This window comes from Dromaius novaehollandiae, chromosome 2 (assembly GCF_036370855.1).
Source record: "Dromaius novaehollandiae isolate bDroNov1 chromosome 2, bDroNov1.hap1, whole genome shotgun sequence".
NCBI lineage: Eukaryota > Metazoa > Chordata > Aves > Casuariiformes > Dromaiidae > Dromaius > Dromaius novaehollandiae.
Genome location: NC_088099.1, coordinates 34,490,696 through 34,516,844, shown reverse-complemented (window position 1 = coordinate 34,516,844; position 26,149 = coordinate 34,490,696). Strand labels below are relative to the sequence as shown.

At 36.1% G+C, this 26,149-nt stretch overlaps 1 protein-coding gene across 3 annotated transcripts; it reads right to left on the bottom strand.

Annotated features, from left to right (window-relative positions):
• Positions 1-1,248: 1,248 nt before the first annotated feature.
• On the bottom strand, positions 1,249-20,804 carry EFHB (EF-hand domain family member B). Of its 3 annotated transcripts, XM_026103863.2 has the most exons (13): positions 20,600-20,804; positions 20,263-20,325; positions 19,226-19,369; positions 17,201-17,381; positions 16,516-16,626; positions 14,190-14,319; positions 13,801-13,884; positions 11,451-11,518; positions 9,367-9,521; positions 7,464-7,671; positions 6,857-7,069; positions 6,091-6,272; positions 1,249-2,350 (listed from the first exon to the last, which is right to left on the bottom strand). In XM_026103863.2, the coding sequence occupies exons 1-13, from the start codon at positions 20,663-20,665 to the stop codon at positions 2,192-2,194; spliced, it is 1,764 nt and encodes a 587-aa protein (XP_025959648.2). In that variant the 5' UTR covers positions 20,666-20,804; the 3' UTR covers positions 1,249-2,191. The 3 variants fall into 3 exon arrangements, with proteins under 3 accessions (XP_025959648.2, XP_025959646.2, XP_025959647.2); XM_026103861.2 differs by lacking the exon at positions 20,600-20,804 and having other exon boundaries at positions 19,252-19,369; positions 20,263-20,536; XM_026103862.2 differs by lacking the exon at positions 20,600-20,804 and having other exon boundaries at positions 7,464-7,620; positions 19,252-19,369; positions 20,263-20,536.
• Positions 20,805-26,149: the final 5,345 nt, after the last annotated feature.

The window sequence follows — 26,149 nt, the reverse complement described above, 5'->3', positions numbered from 1 at the left end:
AGAAAAAAAAAGAAAGAAAGAAAGAAAAAAGAAAAGGATTTATCATTCTTTTTTATTCTGGACTTATTTAGCAGACTGCCAATGAAGAATGTTAATTCCATTTCACTGATAAAGGAAAAGGCTCTACTGGAAGCAAAGGAATGAAAATGGGTATCTCTATTGTAGATTGAAAAACAGAGTACACAGAATTTTCAGCTGCTGCACAAACACAACAAACATCTTCTACTAATATGCACATCTGACTTTTTTTCCATTTTGCCCTGCATTAAGAATTGAAGTGAGCTTAAGTCTTTCATACAAAAATTTCTATTGAATGAAAAAAAAAATATTTCTTATAAGACTAATTCTGTCTGACAGTTTTGGAAGTGAACAACAACAAAGGTAAAAGATTCTTCCCTCCCACCTTACATGAGCAGAATAAGAGCTTTAGAGATTCACTGAGGTAGTGAAATCCTGACATAGAAAACTCGATTGAAATTAATAGTACATTCATCATTCTGTCATGATCACTTGGGATGGTCACAGTCTGCTTCCTGCATGCTTCCCAGTGCACACACAGAGTTCCAGAAGGATGCAAGACAACAGTGCAGAACAATTTTAATTCACAGGAACATGTTGCCTTCAAAAAGCAACATTTATAACATAGGCTCCCAGCAAATAACTGGAAAGTAAATTCTCTCTACTTGATGTGATCAGCTACTATTAATGCTACACTAATAATAAAGATGAGTCACTGAATCCTTTGTCCCCAAACTTCCAGAATTCCCTGCCTCAGCACTTTATATTGTACAAAAGTGTCCAGCTTGTGGATCTCACATAACAAGCCAGTAAACTAGAAGCTCCTAGAAAATCAGCAGAACAAAAGAGGAATCCTAAAAATCACAAGTGCTGAGTGAGAAAAGCATTACAATAAAATTTTAAACCATCATTACAAATGCATTCCTAATATTTAAGACACACCATCTTTACTTACACTGTAGAACTCAGTAAAACTTTTGGCTGGAGACACTGTCTAATCCTTTAAATCTTACTAAGGTATAGGAAGCACCAATGGGTGAGGAAGTGATATCCTTCCTGCAATTCTCTAAGTTAAAATTATATTGGGCAAGGATTTTTCTTTCAAATTCATTTGAAAAATCTAGAAGTAATCATTCTCACTGACAATACCAAACAGCTTCCATTTCTCTTATGCCAAGAGGTGAAGAATGAACATACCAATTCATAGCTTTATATTTTAATACTATTTGCTTTCCAATATTTATTATTATTTTACTTCATATATGCATTGAGATTTCTGTAATGATGTTCAAATCTTCCTTGTCTATGAACATCATTCCTCCAAAAAATTGTATTGGTCACTGGTGAACAGTCAGCTCTCTGAAAGCCCTCCAAAACTTTTCTGACTTTATCTAGCCTAAGATTTTATCTAATGTGTCACGTGCCTCTAAATATTCATTCTTTTTTCTCAATTATGAGTGTTCAGTAACTCTACCTAAAAGCCGTAAGGTGCCATACAGTATCTGAACACTCTGCCATAAAATTGGGCATTTATTTTTGCACCTTTTAATGGATTGATTCTTACAGAGTCTATTTCACAACACCACTTTAGATCCCATATCCATGACTACGTAGTTTCCCTAGTATCCTATTGTAAAGCATGTTGTCACAGACCTTTAAAAATATCAAATAACTTATCATAACCAGATCTCTGTTAGCTACCATTTGTTGGTGAAGAATTCTGGAACATTAAAAGCAAAGCCAGGCACCACTCTATAATAATAACCTTTAAGACGTCTTGCATGACTAACATTTATTTTAAGTACTTTCAGAAATGTCCTCTTGGTTTTAAGAGAAAAAACTGAATTCCAAAATTTAAAAAGTGTCCATGCTCAAAATATAATGATTCAGACTTAGAAATACTGTAAAAACAATAAATAATATGAAATAGTTGGATTCCATTTACTAACATACTGTATCCTCTTTTATTCCTATGGGCATCAGTTCCTACCAACTTCAGTGGTAGTAGAAACAGATTCATATATATTTGTAGTCAACCCACTGTTGAGAAAGATGATAAATAGTGAATTCCAATTTTGTAAATACAACATATTTAAAATATTTATTGCATTCAGCACCAGAAATACAACTGATGTTAGTGTAAAGAAGCGCAATGCCCCAAAACTAGCATTAGCTACTGCTTTTTGTGTGATGCATGTATCTCATCCAATACATTCCTGATGCTTTCTACACAAATCTCTCCCCTCTGATGTTTCCTCCAGGCTTGCTTCCATATCTCTTCAAAGTTTTCATCCGAAATGTTCATACCAATTTTGTGGAGAATTTGCTCAATCTACAAGACAACACAAACAATTTGGGTGAGTGTTTTCTTCAAACTTTTTCAGAGTCTGGCTTTTATATGTATTAGAAATTTCTATTTGCTAAAGAATATTTTTCACTTTTAAATATAAACTGCAGACCAAATCATGACATCCTTAACCAAAGAAGTTCCTTTTCAAGTACATCTGAATCTTATTTGAATGAAAGTTGTGATGACAAAACTGTCCTTACTTAATAAAGTAATGTTGAAGCAACTTTAACATTGAAAAAATCAAACATGGAAGATTCAGGAAAAAGTAAACATTTTTGAAAAGCTCTAAGCCAAGTCCCATTTATCCATTATATTTTTATTGTTTGCAGCTATCAACATAAATCAGATTGTATCATTGTATTTCACAGTGAAAATACTATAGAGTAGATCCTCAATTGGTATATATAAATGTGTGAAGTGATTAAAATGAGATAGTTTACACTAACTTTGGGTCTTGCTAGACAGTAAGAAAGCTTTACATGAATGTAATAAAGCAGAATCCCCCCCCCCCCCACTATATTTTCTGGTATGAATGACTCCCACTGCATTCTTGGTTCAACTGAGCTGTTGACTTGTTAAAAGGTTTTAGAAGAATGTTGACATTTGCTATTTGTGCATTTGTTAGTATTGGCAAACATTTGGGTTTTTCAGTTCTATCGTGTGTGTGTGTGTGTGTGTGTGTGTGTGTGATTTCTGTGCTCTGAAGATTTTCTTTTTTTGCATGCTTTTTCACACTTTGGCAAAGTAACATCTTTAACACAATTAGATCAACCTTCTTTCATCCTCCTCTAAACCTGTCTTGTGTATGAATAAAGGCCTGATCCTCAGCATGGTAAATTTGCAGCTTTATAAATGACAGTTTATGCCAGCCGTTTCTCAGTTAAGTGACTGTCCCGATCCAGTATCAGGAGGGTTTCATTACGATCCCAAGGACGAGATTAAGACGCTAAAACCAGTCAAATACCATACAACCTTTTAACTTTATTTTCCACAAAGTGGGGAGAAAAGGTGGGGAAAGACGAAGGGGAGGAGAGAGAAAGAGAGAGAGGGGGAGAGAGAGAAAGAGAGAGAGAAAGAGATATCACCACCCGTGGATCCAGTGGCGTCCCGTTGGTCCTCTTCACCCTGAGTGTCTTGGAAAAGTTTGGAGTCAAATCAAGGCGAATTAAATAAATAAACTGTAATGACACGTGTGCAGTAGTTACAGCTCGAGTTGGGTGCCTCCGAAGAGGGACCCCGAACAAAGAAATCCCTGCAATTATAGCTTTTTCAAATTAAGTTTCCCACCCCTCACGCGGTGGTTCAGACCAATAGTAATTTTTAGGTCTGGGGTCTCCTGCTCCCTACTGGGTCTCATCGTTGTTCCCAGGCAGGCTGCTTTTCTCCCTTATCTTTACTGTTGCGGTTTCTGCTGACAAATGTGTTTTGATTCCTTGGGTCCCGCCCTTGTCTCTCAAGGCCCTGACAAACAGGTGTTGTTCCAGCAATTAGCACTGCCCCAGCAGTGACAGTAGGTGTTATCTCCCAAGGTCCTGACGAGGGGGAGACAGTCCAGACCCCCCCTAATTAACACTGTTTCAGCAGTGAGAGGAGGCTTTGTTTCCCAGGGTCCCGGCGCCCAAGCAGGCCTCACTTCAAAGCCTTGACATCCTCCCTTTTGCAGTGTGAAGCATAGGAATGCAAACTGCTGGTATCTTTCCAGTTTGAACTAGCTCTCAGGCCCTTTTATCTAAGTGCGGCCTAAGGCTTCAGCAAATTTAGCTACTCATGCTAAGCAAGTTTTATAGAAGTTGTGCTAAGCGGCAGTAATTTACAATCCAGGTCCCAAAGTCTCTACCCGATCGTGGTCTGGTTCAGCGCAGGCTTGGTGTGTCCCGAATGGTCGCAGGGAGACCATTTCAGGGGTCGCAGCAGCTTAGTCCTGTTTCCGCTGGGGACAGATGGCTTGTTCGGGGTTATGGTTTGCTTGCACCTTATGTACCAAGAAATGTTTAAGGCAAAAAGTTCATTCATCTGTCTGCCACAGTGACTTTTATTCTCTTCAGTGGACTGGGATGAATTCCAGTGAAGAAAATAGAGACACTAAAAGGACCTTGCAGCTTCAGTTCAGGATGCAGTAGAGTACATGCTTAAATCCCACTAGGTTCAGTAACACTGAAGTATATACTATGTCCTCTGGGAAGTTGCCTTCTTGAATTGGAAGCTCAGTGAGCACAATTTCAGCAGTGCTAACTCATAGTCTTATAATGAGTGGTAATACTTTGAACTATTTTGTTCTTTTGCAACATGAAGTGCCACATCACAAAACTGAATTTTGGTCAGACTTCTCATTCATTTCTACAGACCTATTCAAAAACTGACAGTACGGTATGACTCTAGGTTTTCAAATAGTAATTTAGCTAGCTATTACCGGTTTGAAAGTATTGATGCTCCATGTCAAAATAAATCAAAGATCACTGCTAAAAAACTGAAACAATGTATTGCATGAGTATAGGGTGATTTAACACACTCTGAGGTGGTTCTGTACAGAACTCTAAATACCCTGTAGAGTTTACAATGGAGTATGACATTTCAGGCCACGTTATAACTTCAGAGAAGAGTTCTATCTAACACTTGACAGGTATAACAGCCTTCTCAACAAAGCATGAATTATATTTACTGTTAGCTGCATTTTGCATGCATGGATTTCCTGCTTCAGAGCTAGGTTATAAAATGGCAAATGCTCATGTACATGACATTTTGAGGCACTCTGACAAGCTATGTGTCACGGATACATATAGAACATGAAACCACAACTTTTAACATGCCCAGCCACTAATTAGCAACATTTCCTTCTGTAAAATATATGCTCAAATTAAAGGTCCACCTTTAAATGTGACTGAATATTTAACATAATGAAATGACTAGTAGAAAAAGAGAGGGAATTCAGGCTTCTTTTTTCATTTTAGATGGGGATTTCATGTTTTGTTAGTTTTGTCTCATAAATCATATTTCAGGTAATAAAATGATTTCTTGATTTTATATTGCTTCATTAGAAAATGCATACAAATAAAGTAGCAAACCAGGAAAAGACAGTGAAGAAAGAATAGAAGCTGCTTAACCATTTATGTGGGAGGCACTATGGGCTGTGAGATAACAGTGCAGGAGTGACGCCCAGAGATACCAGATGGAAGAAGGGTAGAGTCCCCAAGTACCCCCCTTCAGTCTTATGTCATATCTTTTTCTTCAGAAATACAACCAGGTCAACTTGGGAGAGGGCACAGCATTGGTCTGTGAGTCCATATATCCTCTATTATATTCCAAGTCCTCTGGGGATCTAAGCCTATGGCCCCAATTCAGCATTTCAAAAGGGTATTTAAGCAGTTTGCTCAATTGAGACTTACACTCATAGACTTTACTGTAAATACCCTTCCATTTGTACATGTATGTTCTGTCATCAAGTAACCTCTACTCTTTTCATGTAGTGTTATATTGCCATTAGCAAAGCCTGGAAGTTTTGTTGAGTCAGATCTCAATGAACTGAGTAACTGTCATCTTTATGAATAATTTGGAACGTGAAGAGTGTATATTTTTTGAGATGGCTGAATGGATGTAAAGAAAGATGGTAATGCTTCAAGAATGAATTTTACAACCTGTTTATCTGACAATATGACCTTCCACTCCCATACAGCTATAGGGATTGCACTTATCTTGGACGAATATTCTGAAGAAATGTACTATACCTCTGCCTTTGGTCTTGTTTTGAAAAAGTCTCTTTCATATACTCCTTTTTGACTGAAGACAGAAGGACACAATAATGCATAAGCATTGCCTTCATCACCATAATTAGCTCTGTCACTAATGCGGCGAATTCGAGGAGCAGGAATATCTGAACGAATGGTTGGAACACCACACACTGGATAATCTGTGGATATCAATCAACAGACGCAACAAAGAGAAAGCCTTTATATAAAGACATTGCTACAGAAACAGGAGTAGTATGACTGTATGACTCCCAGACAAAGAGGGTAAAACATGTTCATTTAATAAGAGCTAACTTGATATTTTGTCTCAAATACATTCAATATGAATTTCTATCATTTTCTTCCTCCTTTCTTTTTTTGTACTTTTAGATTTCCTAGCTTCAGCTACACCATGAAGCATGAAAACAGTAAACCTTGCAGTAAACTTGCAGTACTCATCCAGTACTTCCAGCTAAAGATATTTTTGGATGATTCCAAAGAGATCATGTTCTCCTAAAATGACTAGCTTAATATCTCAACAACATCTAGGTTAACTTTCAAATTCTGAATGATTAACCATGCTGAACCTCCAAGCTATGCCAACTTCCAATGCACAATCCTAAACAAAGTTAATTAAATTTATCTAATAATCTAAATTATTATTGTATTGTACTATTTTAGTACCTGTATTAATAATTTTTAAACTTGTTTCTGATTTTGTCTTAAATAATGCTCACAAGTGAGAAGTATAGCTCATTGTACTTACAGGCTGTTGGGAGACTACCTGCTACAGCATTATACTGAGATGAAGTTGTCTGATAATCTGCAAACACGTGATCTGTTGGTCTTGTAAGTGTTTTTGGTGTCTTTTCTGAGCTTCCTGGTTCTTTTAACACAAGATCTTCCTGCTTCAACAGTGGTTCATCATCTGTCTTTTTGTCTTCAGGCAGAGCAGGTGCAGAAGTATCTGGTTTTATCCCTATGAGATGTGAAAGTTATCAAACAGCCAGGATTTATTATCAGCACACTACAAACTAAAGAGGTAAAAAAAGTTTGTTTAAATCCTTGAAAAACTATAAAGTGGATAACACAATTAATCTGCATATTTTATAACAATTCTAGGAGATTTTTACTTTCTTCTGATTTATGTGACACTCTCAAAATGGAGCACAGAACCCACAGACAGGGTTGAAATATGTTTGTACCTAATAGGGTCTACTATGTCCTAGTATGCTGTTGGCATGCAAGAACTAAATGTACTCTCTAAATCTTATTCTTCTAAAGGATCGCCTAGTCTGCTTCAGCAGGGTCCTTTCAGTAACCATGGTAGGAACAAGATCATCTCCACAGTTTCCCAGTACTCAATCACCTACCTTTTGTAATTATTTTTTCTTCAAACTCTTTAACAGCCATTTTATCTTTCCAGTTCAGGAAGTTTGCAAATTCCAAATAGTTAATCAGACCATCTTTATCCAAATCACAATAGTCAAACAAGGCATCCAGGAGCTCAGCATCTATATTCAGATTAAGCTGAAAACAGGACTTCCTCAGGTCATCTTTGTCTATCATCCCATCACCATTCTATTACAAATAAAATAAAATAGTTGGTAAAACAACCACTGTAAAAATATAGAAGCACTCAGTGAAAAGGAAAGGCACACACACACATATTAGGTATACATACAAACACACATAAAAGTCAGCCGCATCATTTCAGAAAAGTAGCACTGCTGAGTACAAAAAAAACCCTGAGTAATTTAGAAATTCAAAATCTGAATACTAAAGTATCAATGAATAATTTTCATCTTAAATAATACAGCAACCTGAGATTCAAAGAAAGCCAGTGTGACAGTACATTGTGACAAGATAACAACCTAATCATAAATGTTGAGGCAAAGCCAAGATTTCTTTTGGAAGTAAGGTGTCAGTCATTCTATATACATTATAATTAAGGTTATATATGAAACGTCAACTATAATTCCTTCCCTCTCCCCCCCGAAAAAAAAAATCTAAAATTCTTGAAGCTTTACTCCTCAGTCAAGAAGTACAGTTTAGAAGAAAATACACACATAATCTCTTCAACCATTTTTCTATTAAGAAAAAAATAACAGTAACTTTTGAGGGGCAAAAAACACTAAGATTATTCCTGCTCACTCATGACTCTTGCTTGCCATTATCTTGGAAATTGATAGAAGAGTCTGAAATCTGCATCATGCAAGTCTTTTAGGAAGACCAATCTCCTAGCCAGTTTTGAAACTAAATATTTAAAAAACAGTATTTCTAAATCACTGTTAAGCATCTTTCACAGTTAACTACTGTGATTTTTTTGTAGTTTTTAACAAAAATCTTGCCTTATGTATTCTTACAAATTTGTATTGGCCCAGAAAGAAAACAGTTTTCTACTGTACAGATAACTGCAGTTCTGCATCCTAATTAAGTCAGTAAAATACGTATCATACCTTCTTTCAGAGAAGTTCCTTAACATCAGGGTGTGAAGAAAATCACAAATTTGACCCTATAATGTTTGTGTCACTCTACAAATGCTACTCAGTTCTACAAGTTTACAGTCCTTCTGTCTGTACAGAGTCAAAGAGGGACTAAGTCACCCATCTCTCCAAATACTACTGTGAAAGGCTGTTGCAGCAGCTAACCATTTTGCTAAGTAGCAAATTGAGAAACTAGCTTTTAGAAGGCTGGTAGCCTTAAAAGGACTGAGTTATCACTGTAGCAAATGATCTGGCCTGTATACTAGTTCTGCTAGAAACTAAGGTAGGTGCCTGTAATTTTTTGGCAAGTATATAATCCGTGCAGCAATCTTCACTGGTTCCAAAAGTTTTTTGATAGGTTTTAGATTTTTTAGCGCAGAAGTAGGGGTGACATCTTTGCTTGGGATTTTGGCAGAGAGTAGAAGTGAAGTTGATGATGATAAGCATTTCTGCCAGCTCCACTACTCTAAAATTTTCTTACTTTCAGAGGCATAGGAAAAAAATCAGAAGACATAAAAGCAAAAATATTCAGAAAGAACACTTACATAAAAAGAAAAAATGAAGCGCGAAGTCAGTCTCTGTTACAGCACAGCTTTAACACAGCTTTACATTATGACCAACCAGACTACATGACTGTATATTAAAATCATACTATAACTATGAAATTGCTGTATATTTTCCATGCATATTTTCTTCATTATGATTGTGTTTCTTCATGCCTCTATCTCCATAGCAGAGGAAGGCAAATGTCACACATTCCTTTACATTTATATTCTTTCAAAGCACTAACCTTATCATAATGCCTGAATGCTTCTAGTAATGTGTCAAAATTGTGGTAGTTAGCTTTCTTCAAATTTTGCCGAACTGCAGTAAGAACAGCTCTCTCTTGGTCTTTACCACGGAGGAATTCACTAGGAACCCTACAGTGAAGAAGATCACCAACTCCTATAAAAATAAACACTTCTTCAATTACTGTCACATATACAGAAAATGCACGTTTTCAAAAATGGCTTCCAGTCTTGAGGAGAAGGAGAACCTCAGCTTACAGATACTGATTTTCAGCATTGCTGAACATGTGATAGGGCCATCTGATTGAAAGAGCAAATGGTCCACATGATGATTTCTCTATTCACATGCAGGTCATACTAAAAATTTTGAAACATCTTAATATAGCTTCACAAATCCATCCACTACTTTCAAAAACTGAGACCAGCAGGAATTACTTGATGTCCAGATAACTGAGAACAAAAGAACCTATATTATTAATCTAACACTTCCAGCCTGCCATGTTTCAGAATACTTTTAAGAACCAATTGAAAAGTCAATAAAATATTTCATATAATTATACACTATTGATTTCTAAAAAGACAGTGCACTATATTTTGTGTTATTCTCTTCCTACATTTGCTACATATTCTAGTATTAGTATTTTTTAAACACTGTGGCACACTGAGCTACCATCTTCATTCCTGTGCCCACAGTTATGCTGAGGTCACTTTCTAGAGTACAAAAATTTAATTTAGACAAGTAGGAGTAGCTCAACTAATCCCCTTCAAATGGGAAGCTAAATATATAATTTTATACTTATTCATAAAGAATTTCCTCTGTAATTGTGTCTTCTTTTCACTTAGCCTGTTTAGTTCCTTCTGATGTTCTTTACAAGGAAAAAATACCTATACATTTAACACATTTAGTTTTATTACTTTACATAGTAAAGCATGTATACAAGTTTATGCAAAATTTTAACCTTCTCTGCTCTTGATTCATGTAAATAACTTTCAGACACTTCTATTTTTTGCTATTCACTGCATTGCCCAGTCATTAATAAATATATTAAAATATCAACTCCAATACATTACTACTTGTGTGTCTATCTTTCAAATATTTCCATAATGAAAATTAGTCATTACTCATTCTGTTTTCTCTCAGTTACCTTCAATATGTTAGCCATTTACCACACAATTGATTTCCTCAATATATTCCTTTTAGAAACTACTAGAGAGTTGTTGAAAATCAAAGCACATTTTTCAATTTGTTTTCCTATATTTTGACCAGTTATAACATTTGCCTTTCCACAATTTTACAATATAGTAATTTTTACGAGAACTATGTAATTACCTTCCTTATTTTTTCTGAATGCTTGGTTACCTGTCACTTGAACCTTGTGACAGACTGCTTCTACATTTAAAAATGTCAACTATCCCATTTTCTCTTTACTTTTGACTACTTATTATATCTCAGCTTTACTAACAAAAAAGAACCAGTTCAGAGAAAAACTGGACACTCACACACAGAAATCCATTACATTCACAGAAATGCCCGTAAGTTTCTTTCTTAATCATGCCATACTCATCCAAAGGACTCTTCAGATTCTTTACTTTGAGTTTTTCACATTTAAAAAATTGTTCATATTTCCTTTCAAATTAAGTTTCCTTTTTCAAAAACGTCTTAATTTTCTTACATACTGCTTGTTATCATTTATACTGTTTTTACTGAAGCACAAGAAAAATCACCATGTGAAAAATATATAACTGATTTAAATAGCCACTTTAATAGTCATTTAGATGTCAATATGAGTTTCCTGCCTTCTTCTCCGTTTCCCATTTTGTTTATATTCAGACACAGAGACCTTACAAAAAAAAATCTGAATATCCAAAAACTGAAGTTTCTTTATTTTGACATTCAGATTTTTTCATTAGCAACTTCCTTCCGGAATTATGCCTCCAATTTAATGTTATTCCACTAAATTTGTATACCTTGCCTCTTTTAAGGTAAGCATTTAAGAAAAATATATATTCTGTACTACTGATACTAATTACTTCAGAATAGTCTAATCAACAAGGTAAGGTTTTATCCTGCCACTACAAGACTTACCATATTCATCTGGATGGAGTAACATTCCAAATGTATGGCCTGGGGAAACATTCATAGTTTCTGCTATACTGTAAAGGAACAGAATTTTTTGTTAAATATTTTATTAGTAGACAAAATAAACATTATCCTATTATTTAAAAAACACATATGATTTTCTACTATACTGCCAGGAAAGATACGCATGGGAGTTCATCTGAATGAATGGATTTCATCTGGAATCTGTTCATCAGTTGTTTGTTTCAATCAAAGTTGCCATTATAGAAAAACATCCTTTTATGAACCCATTTAAAAGATTTGCTGTTAATAATATAACACAGCTAAATGTAAACATAACTTTTTGAACAATTAGATTTATTAAAAGGAAAAATTCTACTCCTTAAATAAATTGTTTTTCTATGAAACACAACAGAAATGATTAAGAAAAGTCCTTATAACATACTTGTGAACAGCAGAATGTCTAGGTCAAATCAGGTTTCCAACTGAAATGTCTTAAAATAACTTACTTTTGGCTAAAGTGGAAAATGTAATCACATTTCTGCTTTTTCACATGCAGTATTGTGCCTATTAAAACAGCAACCAAGCCAATATCAATCTGCAAAACTTGGCCTTGTTTTATTAACCAGAAAATTAAAATGCTAATGGTGACATTAAGAACTGTTTCTTTAGGACTTTTAGATAAATAACGTCTTCATTTATGTCTTCATTCAAAAAAGATGCAATATAAAGATGAAATATTTGTTTTAACTGCCTCTTTAAAACTTTGCTATCTGAATCAGAAACCTCCATAAAAATTAAGAGCATCAGTACTATTTCTTCCAAAAGAAGATAAAACTAGAGAGATGAGAACACAGTAACCTAAAGACTACCATGTGTATTTTCCTCTTATGATCATTTCATATTACAGGTGGAATGTGGATAGCGTAAAATTCACAAAATAAAATGAAATTACCTTGTATCTATACTGTAATAATAGTCCTAGGTTTGAGCTTGCCACCCAGATTCCCCAACTGATCACACTGCTTCATGTTGCTCACACTGTAACTCTAGTTCAAAATAAGCCAGCCCATAGGGAAAGAGAGGGTAGAAAATGGTTCACGTCTGAGTTCTCTCCCTACAGGTACTATGGGCATAATTCTCCAGAGTCACTTAAGCGTGTGATCTTGAGGTTAAACTTAAACTTTGCTACCAAAAGGCAATAATGTTGTTTATGAGTTTCTGGACACAATTTTGCAGAAATCTCATGCATCTGAGTAGACTAGACAGTCTTTGTATACATTCAGGAAGCCCAGCTTAGTAGCACAGCTGGATCCTGACCACACAGTACCTTAGGACTGCTGTAGTTCTTCATAAGCACTGTTCAGCAACCTTAAAAAACTGTTCCTAACCACCTGAGGGTGAAGAATTGTCATGCTTCAAGAATCAGCAGTTCAATTGATATTAATGCATGCTGCTAGATAATAACACAATTTTCATTATATGTCTTCTTCCATGGAACTATTCAAGTGAGAATATAGGCAATTTAAGAAAAGATCACCAAAATTAGTGTTGGAGTAAGTAAAATGGTCAAGTCGCTAAATCAATAGCCTAAACATTTCAGTTATTTCAAATCTTCCTAACCGCAAAAGACAGAAACAAACCTTAAAAAAAAAGTATTGCAGAGTTTTCCGCAATAATTCCTCTCTAAGTTATATAACTAGTACTTTGTTTAGCAAAGCATGTGTTAGGTTATGCACTTTACATGGATTACTGAATTGAGGCTTCAGTTTCTAAGATTTCTTAAAAATGGCAGTAATTTACTAAAGGACATCATCCAAATCTTCTCAAAATGAAAGATTTAACTCTTCTCTTACTTTGTAAATGTTATACAAAATGATTATTTTCAATAAATTATGCTGTGATAAAGAATTCCTCCTTCTCTCCTATCTGCCTGTACAAACACCACTTAATCTGGAAAACTGCAGAATTGAGAGCAAGATTGTAATCTTTCTCCTCCCATAGATTTTGATTTCCCCAGTATACAGATTGTGAATCCATGATGCAGACCTTCACTGGCCATTATTTCAGCTGCATTAGGCCTGCTTGCATTGGTGCAAATCTGATCAGTTCACATACAGACCTTCTCAACAGCAAGAGTTTCACAACGTAGCCACAATACAGACCTCACTGGTAACTTCCATACAAACTGGCCTATTCAGTGCAAGCAGAAAGTTCCTTTCTGTTAAGCAGAGTGCTGCAAAGTGGAAGCTTTGAGCACTCAATTACATTGTATGCCCCAGACAGAACAGGGTATTTGACGCTTGGCAAATGGCCTGAATGAAATTGTTCTTGGAAGGTATCTTTGTTTACTTACGGATCAAGGACTTTTCCAAGCTGAGGTTGAAACTTTTCCTTGAAATCATCACTTCGTTTGGATACAATTTTTGATGCCTTCTTTCTACAAAGTTGGAAAATAACTCTCAGACATAACTGCTCAAGAATTCGGTAATCAAAAAATCTTACCATTTTGAAATCAAAGATGTCTTGAAGTAATGCTAAAAAAATGCTAAGTACTGCACTACCATACTATGGTAGAACTGATTTGGATAAATTATTTCGAAAATTACTACTTGTATTTTCCATTCGATTCAATATAGCTAACAAATTAAAGACAGGATTACAAGATGTAAAATTAGGGTCAAGTATGAACACCCTTCTTGAAAACTCACAGCACTAACTAACAAGTTACTTGTTCTAACTTACGACTGTAGATCCAAGAGCCAATTTAAGGATCTGGATACATTTCGTCCATCTTCAAAGTGAGGGGGTTCTTTTCCAAAAACACATGACCTATTGAAATTTGGTGAGTCATATTTTCTGTTTATTGCTTCCCCTGTGGAAAAATAAGTATTTCAGCCTACGTAAAAAACCTCAACAAGAAAAATACACTAAAATAAGTTATATTCATTCTTAAGAAGAAATAATGAAGAAATAAAAGCAAATCAATAAATAACAACACTTTTCAATTAAATAAGATATCTAATTGTGTATTCTGTGCTTATCCAGTAGTTAAAATTAATGTCCTTGTCAAAAGTGAAGGCAAAAGGCAAAAACTACTTGAGGTGTAAAGTTGTCCCCTGTGCCTTCTTTTATGTCTGAATAAAGGCTAAAGACAAGCCCAATGGAATTAGTATAAAAAATATCAGCTAGCCTAAGTAGTGAGGGTCATGCAAACAAATCACTTTATTATGTCTGTACTCTAGCAAAAACATATACATTCAATGTATTCCTTGTTAAAAATAGATATTAAAAAGAAAAAAATATTTTTGACATGCTGCATTTTCAGATATAATCTTGCTATGATGGATGCAATGGAAATTTTGCCATTGACTTCACTGTAAACAAGATATTGCCCTACTTGTTTATGGATCTATTAATCTCCCATCTCACCTGTAAAATGGAGTTTCACATGTAAGGACATCACCTAAGTACTCTATGCAAGGAACCTGCAAGTATATGTTTCTTGTCAACAAGAAAAAACATCATTCTGTTTTTTTGCTGCTCTTTCAATCTGCTTTTGAGAAGAACAGCAGTTAGAACTTCCAAGAAAACATTACTCACTGCTTTCTAATAAAGACTTCCTCTGACTGCACTGCAACATAGAACTTTTATATTATTGTTCAAAACAGGGACATACAGTTGACAAATTTTTTTTAATGCTGTTTGTGTTCTCAGTGCTCAGCTTATCTGTTTTTGTTTTGGCCTTTCCATGATCTTGTGGACAGGAATTGCAAAGGAGACAGAAATAGAGAGTGAACAATTCCACTAAAATGCCTCCTGTGTTAAACGGGGGGTACAAATTCAATTAGAAGTTTGCACAATTTCAATCGATACTGAGACATTCTGCTCTTGCAGAATCTGGTACTGAGACAACATGGTACTATGGTTTCACTTCTCCATAACTGCAACCATATGAAACTTACATTATTCCACTGAAAAATCTGTATGGCGGTTTCTCTACACATTTGTCCAACACCTACAGAATTGTTGGTGTTATTACGATAGGCAATTTTATTTATTTTACTGATTTTCTAGTCTAGTAATTTAAGTCTCACAGTGTGAGCAAAAGCAATGGAACTGGGGAAAAACAGAACTGGCTGAAACAGTAGTGTGTGCTGCATTTCAGGGTACTATTTGTCACTTTGTTCCTGCCTAGACCTACTAGATAAAGAGTAACCAGCCCTGAGCAGACTACTCATGTAAGTACAGCCCACAGAGTCTGAAGAAGTGGAGGCAAAACGCTTGGGCTGGAAGTGGAGCAACCATAGCTGTGGGACAAGCAGGATCCTGAGTTCCAGAGAGCCAGTCAGCAGCCTGAAATTCCTTGTTGTAACCAGGCCTCCATGATGAGCTCCCCATCAGGAAGTCTAGATACCCTGAAATTTTGTTTGGATCCTAGTAAGAAGGAAAAACCAGAAGTGAAAGTACTGGAATTGGGAGAGGGGGACTAACGGTTTGTGGTTCTAAGTTTGCAACTATTCTCAGTGAGACAGACAACAATGTCAAACTCACTAAACAACCAATCAAGGACTTTCTAGGTCTCTGGAAACACTCTGCTTTTCAACTAGCACCCAACAGAAACCAGCCTCCCAACTCCATTATTAAGCTCTTGTAGTACCTAATATGCCCACCATGAAATGATCTACAGTTCTAGAAACAGGTCATTTCCCTCAATTGCATGTAAGAATTTTTTTTCCACAGAATCACAAAATGGTTGAAGTTAGATCTCCAAGATCATCTTGGGAGATCATCTAGTCCAACATCCATACTCAAGCAGGGTCACCTAGAGGACATTGCTCAGGACTCCGTCTAGATGGATTTTGAATATTATTTTTAAATTATTTTTTGAGATACAAATTATTACTTTTATTACTGTATTAATATAACTTATTAATATTATTTATTACTTATTAATATAACTTTTTAATATACTGTATTAATAGAATATGTTTTGAAGACACAAAGAAACACAATTACCTTCACTCATATTAGGTCTTTTATGTGGCTGTTTATCAGCTCTTGAACTTACCAACATAATAATCATTGTGTGACATGATGTACAGATCATGTCCTTCTCTGGCTTCTTTATCCACTTCCTCAAAAGTTTTTGGTGGATTTATAAGTTCTCCACCTGACACATCTGAAAAGTAAAGACCAAATACATGGTAATTTTTTTTTTAACAGTATCTTATTACAGAAGATGCTAATACAGTGGAAGTATTTTTATTACCAAATTTCTAGTCAAGCAAAAGGAATCTCACAGCACGGTGGCACGTGACTAGGACAAGAATCATAGAAATTGAGACAAACATAACCATTTAGCTCCCCTGCAGCGGTTAACATGTGATTTTTCCTGTAAAGGAAAGGTTCACTAGTCAAGGTAGTGTTTTTTTATTAGACCTATTGGAATAGTCAGGAAAAGGAAAGTAAGATGTCAGCTACCTAAACAGTTCTTCAGGTAAATCTATGAAGACAGATCCAGAGTGCAGCAAAAAGCTGTACTGGTGACGAAATGCTCTCAGTCACCTGTTTATTCATCATACTGAAAATATTAGTGCATTTTTATTACGAATTCATGCCTGTCAGTATCTGCTATAAGAAGAATAAATTTCTGTTAAACTGGAATTGTTGGAAGCATATAGTATACACTAAGCATTAAACCACAGATTATCTTATATTTAGGAGCAATGTGTTTTAATACTAAATTTTCCTACCTCGGACGACTGTTCTTCCAAACGTGGTATTAGATATATCCAAGCCCATGGGTAACATAGGAGTTTGATCATGTGATCTGCCCAAGGCTGCCCAACGATTACTGAAGTAGACTGCTTCTTTTTTGTCTTGTATTTTTTGTTGAAAATTAGTTTTAGGAAGTGGATTTATTAGCAAGGCTGCCTAAAGATGTCACAAACAACACAAGAGGCAGAAAATACAACAAATTTTATTCATTTACACATCAGTATGGATACTCCTTCACACATGCACACAAGAACAAAGGTGTGACCATAAGTGTTCTAATGAGATCTTACATGATTAGACTGACACAATCATATTCATCAAGTTGCAAAACAAAACTGTATTGTGAGATAACGCCACTAATAATCAATGCTATGCTAAATCTCCAGCTAAATTAAATACATATTGTGAGACAGAACCTTTCCTTTCAACATTTTTCCACTCATTAATTTATGAAATTTGAGACAGTAATCCTTCTGTTCTTAGTGTGTATTAGATACTATAGTCAAATTATAATATAGTCGAAACTAAAGTGTGAACATGACTATAGTTATAACATCTTTGGAATGAAGTCTCCAGGTCTTTATTATTAAAAACATCTGTTGTCCAGTGGTTAGACAATATATTTTTTAACATCTATGCCCAATTACGCTAATGCAGAATTTAAAGATAATATTTTAAGACATACACTAGTATTACATCCCAAAAAGACACACCAACAGAAAGGACTTTTGCTGGAGTGCTCAAAGCTTAGAACTAGAGTGGGACAAAATGTTTTCTTGGTGTATTCCCTGGGCTTGGGTTAATAGAAATTATTTGTAAAGTTAAATCAACTTCAGAAAAAAAATTCAAAAAATAAAATAAGAAGTTTCAAAAATGTTAAAACAGGTTATTTTAATCTTCCAAAATCATGATTTTTCAGGCTACCCATCAAAGTGATAGGAAACCTAGGGAGGGTTTATTACTAGTCCCTTGTTGAATGTTATATAAAGAAATGTTGAAAAAAAAGTTGTAGCAAATATGATTGCTCTATAATCTGTGCTTAGGGAACTCACTAAGATTCCAACTCTTCCTCCAGTTAATATTTAGCTGGTAATACAAAGTATAACAGTCTTCAACAGGTAGTATAGGTTGAACAGACCAATCCATTCAGCATAGAACTTCTGAGAAGGTTCAAAGAACCTGTGCTTTTTTTTTTTCATTTTGGATAGGCCTAAAAAATGTCCTACTCAACATCCTCAAATACCACGTCTTAAATGTTTCAAACTGAAGATTCAACCTGTAAAGTCCGGAGCCCTGAACACCTCTTGGCCTCGATTTCTTCATTTGTAAAATTGAAAATTACTAATTTACAAGCTCAGCTAATGAAATACATCATAAAAGTATATTTTACTCACATAATTTATTTTTGATCACACGATTATTATTCAAATCTCTAAATCACACTAATGAGCTCTTCAGCTGCTTGACTACATCTCACAAAAATTATTTCTGAAGTAAAGAATACATACAAAATAGTCTGACATGTTCAAAATATCACTATTCCACTAACAAAACCATTTTCAATCCAAAAGCAAGAAAGAAACATAATAATACAACTGCATTACAATCATGGTCTTAGATGATTGCTCTATTGCTCTCTTGCTAGGTTGCTAAATAGGTTTTATTTCTGTATTCAGTTAAGGAGAAAGCAGCTAAAGCTGTATGGGTAGAAGAGAGTTCATTGGCTTAAATATCAAATGAAATGAATAATTCAGTCAGCTTTGCAAAAGTTATTTGATAAAAGTCACTGAACTTCAAGTGTTTTCCTATTTCAATCATGTTAACTAAATCCCATGAACTGACCTCAGAATTCAGATAAGCCACAACAGCAGTGAAATGTTGCAGCAAAAGTCACTCAGTAATGTACCTTTATCTCTGACCATGAAGAAATCAGTTGCATTTATTAAGTACATTCTTAAGTGGTCCATTATTAAACAAAAGTAAGAGTTTCGCTTTCTTACAGCAAGAGAAGAACGTGAACCAATACCATGTGTCAAGTGAGTTGCAATATCTGGATCATCTGCTCTGCCATAGAATATTCTTTCCACACCAGGAGCTGGATTTGTTGTATTTCGAAATTTTCTCACAATATTTGGAGTAATTGGCTATAAGGCAAAGAAAAATAATTTTACTCCACATGTTCACAAAGTATTACGGAAAATAAAACATACTTCAGCTATTTCAGTGTGATTTCATAGACATACAAATTAAATGGATGTTTTAGGGCAGCAACACGTGCCTAAGTACTGCAGATCCTGATGTTCTGAACACAAAGTCAACATAACTTTTATCAAACCAGCAACAGAAGTGGTGAGAGAGTTGCTAAGTTTCAGTTTTCTAGTCCTATCGTTAAGATGGACAACAGCTTCTTCACATATAATAGTCTTCATGAAAAGCAGACGTTACATTTACCAACACTTAAAACATTTAACCTAATTCACAACAACTCCACTCTCAGTGGGGCAATTTCATAAATTATTTGAACCAGGGTAATTTTTTTTTCCTGCAATTACCCAATTAAAGGCAGAGCTGCTATTTAAGTGATGTTTGTGTGCTCACTACCCTCCAACTCTGCAGCGACCTCAGGGCCAGAGGGAAGCACAGTTCTGACAGCGCACTGCCCTCCATCAGAAGGAATAATAATTCCCAATAACCATTTCAGAGTCACGGAAAACAGTTATCTTTAGCCCTATCCAAGCAGGCATGGTGAATTTTGTAATACAGGCAGAGTGAAAAGGAACTCACAGAAGTGTTTTACAACCATACCAGCTATTTTATTTGATCCCATGTGACAAAAACTATTAACATAAAAAATGTTTAACATTAGTGATTTATAAAGTGAAGGGATGAGAAAAATGACTTAGATTTCACTTTTTTTTTTTAATGATAGTGCAACCTAGGAGAAGTAACAGTCAGATTACTCTCACATAGGGCCTGTCTAAAAGCAAAAACAATATTGCAAAAAATTTCACAACGAGCACCGGAAAAACAAACTCACCCTGGGTAAAACCTCAGTGAGGCAACTTGCAGCCGTATCGCCAGTCGGAACCAACTTTCCAGCCTAAACAGTACGATCGAAAAATAAGGCATACCCCAACCCGTTATCAGTAGCAGAATCTGTCATATGGGGTTCTGACACCTTGCAGGAAACATAGCCTAATTGTCCCCGCTTTGATAAAACGGGGCAATCCCCTTTATTTGGGGAGAGAGACAGCACTGCATCGAGCGGAGCCTGCCTGCTGCATAAGCTGCCCCCTCCTCCCGCCTCCTCACTAAACACACGGCGAGGCCGCGGCCCCAGAAGGGCGTAGGGGCGGCCGGGAGCGGGCACTCACGGCCGGGAGCTGGGGAAACCTGTCGGTGAACTTCCCCTCGTACACGGGCCGCAGCTGCCCGGCCATGGCGGCGCGGGGCCGCGGCGGGCCGTTTGCCTCGGTCGCTTGGTAACGGGCGCGGGCAGCGCCGCCGCGCCCCAAGAGGCAGCAGCGGGAGAGCCCGGCGCGCGGCGACTCCTGCTTCCCGTCGCCCCCGCCATTTCCCGCACTCCCCCCCTGCCCCGTTACGTCCAGCCGCGCCGCCTCCCTTCCCCCTCCCCCCCGGCAGTCTCTGTAACAGTCCAGGGATCCTCCTGGGCTCTCCTTCAATTGCCCAGGGGGATTTTCCACCTTTCTGCCCCACGAGAACATCGTGCCTGTCCTGGTGAAGTTTTACGTGGCTTGAGACACCCACAGGCACCTCCGATAAAACCGTAAGTTCATTAATAGGAAATACCTCAGCCGACGGTTCTGCCGCAGCACCTTCCCCTCAATGCCCCGCTCAGCTTCTCCAAGCCACCCTTCGTGCCCTTTCCCTGCCATCACCCCACAGCATCCTAAACCCACCGGCCCTCTCCCGGGAGCAGCCTAGTCCCACCCATTTTCAATAGCATCTCCTAGCTGTGACACTTTGAGAAAAATGTTAATGCAAGTATTAAATATGTTCATCTTGGACAAAACAAGAAAATGCATATATATAGGCTATTTTGTAACCATGACGATCTAAAGACATATCCATATGCAGAAATAGTATCTTTCTTAGACTGATTATTATAAGTCCAAGAAAATACACAAGCTTTCAGACATCATAGGCTGAGTCTTCGTTAGGCTAGAAGAGGGTCTCATACAGTCAAAAGTTTGACCAAATTTTAAGCCTTTATTAATTGGTCTAACAAAAAACATTCATGAATTTTGTCTCATGTATGAATATATGGATATAAAGCAAGCACTTTTATACTTAGAATGTTTCTCTAGAGAAAAGTGTGACTCTCATCTATACAACTGCAAAAAGGTGAGTTAGAGAAGCCTGTAAGCACCATCTACATTAGGATGTGACCATTTTTATTATTTATTATTATTATTTACTATTTCTCTTAATATATCATATTATCATATCATATATATATCATATAATATATTATATCATACATCATATATCTAAACTGTATTTGCCTCCAGTTGTTAAAGCCTTTCAGAAACAGATGTGTAAAATTAGTTCAGAAAGCTTAGGTAAGACAGAACTAGTTTCATTGCTATTTAAAAATCCTCTGCTTTTGGAAAGACTATATTACTTTCAGTTCTGACATTTAGTAAACTCTCCCCTTCTTACGAGCAAAACATCTAACTTTAATCACATCCTGTTCCATTTTCTATAGCACTGTGATGGCAAAGCCAATTGTAGGTACACATACAGACCTTACTGATAACTTATTAACAAACATTACCAGCTGTTGCCATTTTATTCTCAGCTCTAACATTTATTTGATAAGGATTTAAAATGAAGGAAGCTAAATTAAAATTGAATTCTCAGGAACCTTTCCTACAAACGGAAGATTAGAGGCTGGGCAGTGATTGCTCTCTGATGACCAGACCATAGGCCATTTAAGGATGCCTGACTATCTGCTCTGGCTGTGGAAGACATTAACAACCTGCACTAGTATTAGGATAAGCTAGCTTCTAGCATGCATGAAATGCAGTTTAATCCTCTCCACAGTAGCACGTATGTTACCTTCAGCTTTTATTTAACTACAGGCATTGCTGGTGTCCTTTTTCAAAAACAGTTACTTTTTTGTTATAGATATGAATAATGTAGAACATACATGATCACTGGGAAACCAGAGAAGCCTTTGTAAATTGATGCTTTAAGGTTAGAGTGCTCCTGCCAAGTAAAGCAATAATTGGTAATTCATTAACGAAAATGACTAGCGATGTCTTGGCTTGTGATCTGTTCTTCTGTCAGACACAATTTCCATCTAATAAAGACTCAGTTGTGGTTTGAACAAAACTGCAGGTGTTAGAAATCATAGAAGAATTCGATCTGATTGAAAGGACTACTTGTGTAAGGATAAGGCTGTTAGAAAAATAGGGAGCTACTTACATAGAGGAAGAGCAAAGTGTAATGTCATAAATATGGCATGGTGACAGTGCAGCATACGGTAAAGTCGAAACCAGGACTTGAACTTTTATTCTTGTTTGTTGTATTTCTAACTAACTATGTGCTTAAGGTACTACCATCTTGTACATTAAGCTCTAATACTTTATTTCTGAATTATTTTATTTTTAGAGTGTTTTTCTTTTTCCCCAGTAGATGGCCACACTTACTAGTTGAAAGACTCCACTCAGCCTTGATGTTAGAGTGGGATGCGATTAAGACAGAAACTTGGCAATGTAAAAGAATACCTATTACAGAAGCATGGAGAGCAGAAGTCCTCAGCCTCTTCTGACTTGTCCCTACACATTTTTCAGTGGAGATGAGGATCCCTATATATGATATTGAAGCCTACTGACAATATGTGTGCTCCTATTAGTTACCTTTCATGCATACCTCAGAAGCAGGTCCTTAACCCCCTCAGACTGAAAACCTGCTTTTAAAAACGCTCTCATCTGCTAACCTCTTTGTGGAAAAGAGAGAAATCTCCCTGGGTTATTTGCCGGTGCTGTTTCTCTTATAAAATTACTGCACGGGTGTGGGTACTATAGAAAACTGGCACAACTGCTAGTAAAAAGGCAGAGAATGTATCTCTTTCATTGCCTATATAAAAAAACCTTTATATTAAGCTGAAATAACTGCATCCATATTTTCACTCTCCATGAATCTTGAAGTAACAGAAATGAAACTGAAATAGTAATGGATGAATCTGCAGAGACCTTGCTTTCATATAAATTGCATTAAGGGCAGGTAAGATTCATGAGAGAGAATCAGGCTAAGTGCATTTTCATCATACTGTTTGTAGGTATACAATATGAGAAAGAGTTGTAAAAGCTTGAATTTCTTCCCCTTTTTTTCCTAGGTATTTTCTTAAATCCACAGTGCAGATACAAAATCTGAACTCAAAGCTTCATGTAGAGGAATGAAAAAGCGGCCTCTTCTCCCTGTAACTTTGCTTATTTCAGGAATCAGTGTTATATTAGTTCTTTATTAGATTGAAAGTTGGTGTGTAGGAAGAATACCTGTAGGGTATGAAGGATCTGTAAATTTTAAAGAAAGGATTATCAAGTTTTATATTCACCAGTCTTTGATATCGGACCATAAGTTATCGATGAGTGATGCTATTTTGTGGTCATCAATGCAGATGCACTAGGAAATGAGGATTTATGCAGTTACAGTATGCACTACAGAGAGACTTAAATAAGAACTACCAGACATTTAACTAAAGGAAGAACACTGCAAATAGGATTCCTGGATGTATTTATTTTTAACGCTTGGCTTCTGCTTCATCCAGGCGAGGAAAAACAATAGACTTTTTTAATTCTATAAATTAGTGGCTATTGTCACATGATTGTAAGATACAAAACTAAATAAAATAAAATCTAGTTTATTTTGATCCTCAGTAATGCTGTATTTCTGCAATATATAAGGATGAGAAAAATTACTCAAAGCATAGTTTTGTTTACATAAGCTAATGAAATAACAAAACTTAAACTCCATTTTAGAACAAAGATCAAGCCCTTCTGGAATCAAATTGACTTCAGTATGCATTTGTCGTTTCCTATGTTAAAAAAAATGGAACTCCAGAGAATTGCTTTGTGAAAAGGTCAAAAAAATACTTTTTTACAGCAGTACCTTTTAGCTAAAAAGTTCTTGTTATCTGAAAGTTACTACTATCTGCTGCAGCCCTATTCCCACAGTATAGTGCCTTTTTGTGTTCTTCACAGGCTAAAACTGAGGAATGGAAACTGCTTAAAATCCTGCATTTCATTTTCTTTATGAAGCACAAAAATTCCATGTTCTGCAACACAGTTCTCGTTCTGACTGTGATGATGGTTGTAGACAGCAGTCAAAACACACAGTGAGTTTGTAAATTCCTTAATGTCTCTGAAGACCAGAGAATTTGACATAAAATGCCACAAGTGTTGTGAAACTCTTGAAGGACATTAGGCGTGTTGACATGCTTTGCTGTTGTCATTGCTTGGTTACTTTCAGTTTTTTTGTTCAATTTATTTTGGATAGAAAATTGTTGTTTTCTGTGTGCTGCACACATTTTATATGATAAAACTAAGATATGCAAAGAATACATACACAAATACAGACAGGAGAAAGAAAGAAAGGATGAATTTAGAACAGATGGACACATGAAAGAAATTGGGGAGGTGAAACCAAGATGAAAATTCAAACAGGATAAAGAGATTTGCACATCCTTTAAAGTCAACTTCCACTTATTATGATACCTGGAGCTAGACTTTAACACAGGAAGACTGAACAGAACATACTATTAAACTCTTAGGAGAAATGCTGAAATAGATGGAAATCCATTTGGTGAAATTATGACCCAGTAATGTCAACATTTTTTTGTCAATGTCATCCAAAGCAAAATTTCACTCCTGTGAAATGATGTGTGACCCAAGATTATATAACATATGAAAATATGATGACTGGAATGGCTGTTCTGGTGACTTCAGATCTTTTTTAAAACGGTTATTTGTCCAGGCTACAACAGAAGAAATTCATCTTCACCACTAGCATTCCTGGACCTGTCATTCCAAAATACTGTAAATGAAACTCACTGATTTGATTACTGCCTTATGTTCTCCTGCCTGTATCTCAGGCATTTACACTGAACCTTCTTTTCTGTTTGTTGACCCCATATGTCAGCTTCAACCATCTGAGAATGATTTGGGGTTTCACAGAGAAGGAAAGAGACTGTGGCTCTGCATTGCAGTCTGGGAATTAGTTACCCAGCAGGAACCTTATGTTTGTTATATACACGCACTTTCTAGCAGCACATTAGTATCCTATCTCTACACAATCTGATGTCTCAGGGTGCATCCACCACATAATCCAATGCATGGAGTGTCTGTTATATAGTTACAAAAAGAATGTGAGATTTGCATTCATTCTGGCAGTTTCAGCAAAAAGGCCTACTGCAACTTACCTCAAATCCACTCAAAGAGTGGGTTTGAAGAGAAAAATTCTCTAACCTCTCATCATGAAAAAGTAATACATTCTTTATCTTTCATCTCTGTTTTTGTCTATTAGTGTAATTTTATCACATGAATATAATTCCTGCATCAAAAAAAAAAAAAAAAAGAAAAAGAAAAAGAAAAACATTCAGCCTTAAACTTCAGGTACATTTATTAATTTGAAAGACTATTCTGAATTTAGAAAGCATTTATATTGTTTATATTAAAAGAACAGAATATCTGATCCTTTCACATGCTGCACTGTTGTTGTTCTCTGAACATTGCTGCATTTTGTTTTATACTTTCTTCCATTCCTCTTCTTTACTCCCTCCTTTTCAAGGACTGTAAACTGAGGGTGTGGTTTCAGATACGACACCATAACAAAATGCTGACAGGTTACTGCCAAATAGATGGTCCTTAGCTCTTTTTCTTCTCTGAACTCATATTCCT